Source organism: Kogia breviceps, chromosome 2 (genome assembly GCF_026419965.1).
Source record: "Kogia breviceps isolate mKogBre1 chromosome 2, mKogBre1 haplotype 1, whole genome shotgun sequence".
NCBI lineage: Eukaryota > Metazoa > Chordata > Mammalia > Artiodactyla > Physeteridae > Kogia > Kogia breviceps.
Genome location: NC_081311.1, coordinates 181,108,002 through 181,112,898, shown reverse-complemented (window position 1 = coordinate 181,112,898; position 4,897 = coordinate 181,108,002). Strand labels below are relative to the sequence as shown.

At 44.5% G+C, this 4,897-nt stretch overlaps 1 protein-coding gene across 1 annotated transcript; it reads right to left on the bottom strand.

Moving 5' to 3' along the window:
* Positions 1 to 1,767: 1,767 nt before the first annotated feature.
* On the bottom strand, positions 1,768 to 4,224 carry RPL37A (ribosomal protein L37a). The gene is made up of 4 exons (XM_059052807.2): positions 4,162 to 4,224; positions 3,624 to 3,752; positions 2,971 to 3,053; positions 1,768 to 1,891 (listed from the first exon to the last, which is right to left on the bottom strand). Exons 1-4 carry the CDS (start codon positions 4,162 to 4,164, stop codon positions 1,828 to 1,830), a joined length of 279 nt encoding a protein of 92 aa, XP_058908790.1. The 5' UTR covers positions 4,165 to 4,224; the 3' UTR covers positions 1,768 to 1,827.
* Positions 4,225 to 4,897: the final 673 nt, after the last annotated feature.

The window sequence follows — 4,897 nt, the reverse complement described above, 5'->3', positions numbered from 1 at the left end:
CTCAGCCCATTTTTGGTCCCAAAATTCAGTCTCTAGTCCTCATCTCTCGCTAATAATCCTTTGAAACAAAGCTCAAGTATCCCCAGCCCTCACCTACACACCCAAAACAAAACTTGCAATTAGATGTGCTCCTGTTTGGGCTTTCAGGTAACGTGTATACAAATAGCATTGGGTTGGCCCAAAAGTTCATTCGGGTTTCTGTAACATCCTTAGGAAATATTTAGAATAGAATCAGATGGCCTGTAAGCTTAGAGTCTATTGAGGAACACAGGCATTACTCTTTATACCCTGATGCAAAAAGTCAATTAAACAGCTTAGAAAAACAAAGGCTCAGAAAACCACTGTAAAACCAAGCCAGAGGGTGGGGAAGCAGATTACGAAGGGAAGGGACGCACTCTTGAGCCGATAAAATAGAAGGCAGCCTAGTACAGTGAGAAAGCATGGATTAGAAACCTAGTTTCCAGCCCTACCCCTACCAGTACCTCCTGTAAGTCTTGGAAAAGTCACTATTTTTTTCCTTATGAATTTATTTTATTTATTTATTTTTGGCTGTGTTGAGTCTTCGTTGCTGTGTGTGGTTTTTCTCTAGCTGCGATGAGCAGCAGCTACTCTTCATTGCGGTGCACGGGCTTCTCATTGCAGTGGCTTCTCTTGTTGCAGAGCATGAGCTCTAAGCATGCGGGCTCAGTAGTTGTGGCTAATGGGCTCTAGAGTGCAGGCTCAGTAGTGCTCAGTCATACACACGGGCTTACTTGCTCCATGGCATGTAGGATCTTCCCAGACCTGCACTGTCACGCAGATTTGTAACCACTGTGCCACCAGGGAAGCCTGAAAAGTCACTATTTTTTTAGTCACAAAAGTATTTACTATTTCAACAGCCTTCTAATTGGTCTCTATGTCCCCCACCCACTCCTCTTAAACTGTCATTAAAAAAAACACAACTATGTCTAGGCATACCAGCTCTGGAGCCAAGAACGCATGGGTTGAAATCCCAGCTTCATCATTTACAAGTTACATAACTTTGTCATATGTAAACGAGAATATTATCTACTCTTCATTAAGTTGTTGTGGCATAGAATACCCAGGCTCAACAAATGTTAAACGTCACCTTACCACTTTTAAAATTCTAGTAATTCTCTATTGCCTATAGAATCACACCCAAATTCCAAAGCAAAGTAACACAAAAGCCTTCAAATGAGACTCCAAATTAGTAACCCCAGCTCCCATCATATACTCCATTCTACAACCAGGCATCACGCCGGAAACTAAGCAGAGAAGTTAAGAAACTTCACATACACCATACAACTACCTAGGCCGTTTGGCTGAATTGGTGCTTCTTAACCACAGCCACCTAATGCTTATTCAACTCCCTATGTGGATCCAAAATCCCACTCCTGCAGGCCTGTGTCAAACATTTCTACAAGGTCAATGTGTGGTCAGACAAAACACCAAAAGTTAATAGGCAGTGTATGTCATCCTACCTTCAAAATATTAAAATATATATATTAACTGTGATTTTAAAAGTTTGCATTTTTTGAACCAATGTATCTCAAAGAAATCTAACTGGCAAGAACAGACTTGGGCTCATATTTTTATGTCATGTATCACTTGACTATTGAAAAAAAAACGATTATGACAACCCATCTCAGCATGTTTTTCCAACAAAAATTAAAAGAATTTTAATATCCAAGTCCTTTTTTAGAAAGCAAGTTAATGCAATGCAAATAAGAACATCTAACTAATAGAATTAACAACAAACCAAAGTAATTTTGTTACATAAATTAACCCTTTTATTATAGGCTAGCAACGTATCAAATGGTGGCGCTTCTACTGGTCCTTCAATTCCTTCAGTCTTCTGATGGCAGACTTTACTGTGACGGCAGAAGTGGTGCTGGAAAGAAAAACAAATTTGGTTCCAAAACTAGTTAACATGTGGAATGGCAAATGAGAAATGTGCCTCATTTTTACATTACAATCTTAATGATGATGTTGGCATCTACTAACAGCCACGTCTTCAGAACCTGAAGAATTAGGCAATCTCATGCATCCGATTTCTCAGACAGTAGACCATGAAATTAACATGAAGGAATGACTACAAGAGGCTGACTAAACTCATTAAAAGAGAACGGACAGAATGTCAGAAGAAACTAATAAATTATAAGATGGTATGGTGAGATATCAAGAAAACAATGACCAAGGTAGTAAGGCAGATTACAGCACACTGTGGAAATGACAGCATGTTTTGCCACAACACTCAGGAACTGCACCTGAAAAACACCCCCGCCCCCCGCGGTAGATGAATGCTAATTTAACCATCACAGCCAAGAGAGCAACCAACTCCCCACTTCCCCTTTCATCCTCACAGGCACTCCACAGGCACTCCCACAGGTGCTTATGTGTACATCCACATTATCATTTCAACATTTGCCAATGTTTTACACTGCTTCCATTTTACATTTAAATTTAACCAATATCAACAACTTCAACTACACTAGCCAAGTCACTTTTACTATATGTAAGTAACTAGTGCATCGGACAGCGCAAGTCCACACACTAGCTAGAGGAAAAACATGTCAACCTTCAGGGTCAGCAATGAATTCCAAGGTTAGCGGCCTTCAAGAGTGGCCCGAGTTTCCAGAAACGGATAAACTCAAGAGTCCACACAATCAATAACCAGCACAGAGGTTTATCACAGCAATAAGTATCACCTGTCCCTTGTCAGTCACAAAGCTGAAGAAGTCCAACCAATACTGTTTAGAGTGGCAAAGGTGTGGTGGCCCAGATGGCCTCAATACACATACAGTAATAAGCTACCTGACCTCTTAATTTTTATAAAAACAGCCTGCCACACAAGTGTTCAGCAGTCAGCCCAACTAACAGACCTGTTAAACAAACTAGCCCATCCAGCAACAAACCTGGAATTTCGACATGCTCCAAACACTTCCAAATACCATAAAGAAATGGACTCACTTGTAGGTCCACGCACCACCAGCTACCGTTTTCATGCAGGAACCACAGTGCCAAATTCCCACAGCTCGTCTCTTCATCTTGGTCTGTAAAAGACAATCAATTTTTCCTGTGACCAAAGAAAAGCCTTTTACATAATAAACATCCAGGGATCTAAATTACACTAGGAAACTAAAGCTGATGTATTTTATGTGGCTATTCACGTTTCTTCTAATTTCAAGTTCGCTGGTGCGAAATTTGCATTCACCATGGTGACACTGCCAGGGATGTGAAAGACCCTTCCCTCCCCCCCAAAACAAGCATTGCCACAACAGTACTTTTGCACACTTCATAAACGTACAAATATGTAACAAAAATCTCTAGCAACATCAGTAGACAGAACTTACAGAACATGCCCCATAAAGCAGGTTTGGCTTCCGCTGGGGCTGCCAAATAATTTTCCCCCTTTAGCTCCCAAACAACTTTCTTTAAATGAAAAGCGTTTGACAAAACCTGAGGTTATAAAACAACACTCTTATCTCATAACTGGTCACCGATGGTATGCGCAACTCTAACCGCTCAACAACTTAGAAGCGGCAAAGCATTTATAAACTTCCTTCAAGAGAGGGCTCACTTCAGAAGGAAACCTTCCCGCCCTGCCCCAGGGCCCATCTTACCTTGCCACAGAAGGAGCAAGTGTACTTGGCGTGCTGGCTGATTTCAATTTTCTTCACCATTTTCCTCAGGGAGGCACCATAACGGGTCCCGTATTTGCCCACGATTCCGACCTTCTTGGTGCGTTTCGCCTGTTAAGAATGAGATAAGAGAGAAACCAGCGATATTAGGACCCAGAAACGGGGACTTCGCTCCTCCACCAAGTCCCGGGGCCTCCATACGCCATTCTTCCACCCACCCAGCCCCCGCCTGTCACGCAGCTCCCCCCATTCCACCCCATCCCGGCAAAACCAGGACCGACCGTGCGCCCGGTGCTCGGAGGGCACCGGTTAACCAGGCCGGACGCGCCAGCCCGCGCCAAGCTGCCCCGCCCGTCCGCTCCAAGCTGCGTCCGAAAGGAGCGGCGAGGGCACGGAGGCCGGGGACAAGGCACAGAAGGGGCAAGCAGAGAGGCAGGTTAGGGCGAAGAAACAAACAAACAAACAAAAAGGCAGATGCAAGCGGATACACACCTAGGCCTCACCCGGGACCAACACTCACCATGACGCCGCAACTTCGGTCCAAGCCCAGAGAGGAAGTAGCCAAGTGCGCAGGCGCGGTTTTAGACGGTCAAGCGGAAGTGGCGGGCTGGGAGGCCCAGCTAGGAACTGAACTCTATGGTGCGGAGGTTTTTCTCGTTCCTGGTTCCTCCCGGAGGATGTGGCTGGAGGCTTCTGAGACAGGTTTACTCTGTTTCACAAGTTGTAGCAACAAACTGTGTAGCAGAAGCACTTTCACACATCGACATTATCCGACACATATCTCACGAAATCCTGCAAAGCAGGTACAATTTCCGTCATTTTTATGGACAAGATTCAGAATTTAAGTGACTTGCTCACTGGCGCTTGGCTTAGAGAAGGGCTTAGATCTTACGATTCCAAATCTCATTGCTTTCTACAGTATGCCTTCTAAAAGCGGCAGGCCCTGTGCAGGAGGCAGGCACAGAGGTGACTAAAGACCAAGGCTCCACTCTTAAGTTACAGTCCAGCCAGAGGAAGCCATATGACCACATTAACAAGTTATAAAACCGATCAGAGCTCTGAAGGAAGGAAGATGGTTCCACCGGATCCTAAAACGGAAGAGTCTTGGGTTCCCTGAGGAAAGTCAGATCCGAAGGTTGGGGAGGAGTGAACAGTCACCGTGTAATTCTTTCAGCTTCTCCCTCCATCTCAGTTCTGATGGCCTACCTCCCGCTTCATTTCAGAATCCACTCCCACGGCCCCATCCTCAGCTGTCA

What these genes read in the sequence shown, in the direction of transcription:
- RPL37A (XM_059052807.2), bottom strand. An exon ending in CTTGCTCCTTCTGTGGCAAG is followed by an intron (nt 3,054 to 3,623) that starts GTAAGATGGGCC and finishes TGTCTTTTACAG; the next exon opens with ACCAAGATGAAGAGACGAGC. An exon ending in GGTGGTGCGTGGACCTACAA is followed by an intron (nt 1,892 to 2,970) that starts GTGAGTCCATTT and finishes TTTTCTTTCCAG; the next exon opens with CACCACTTCTGCCGTCACAG.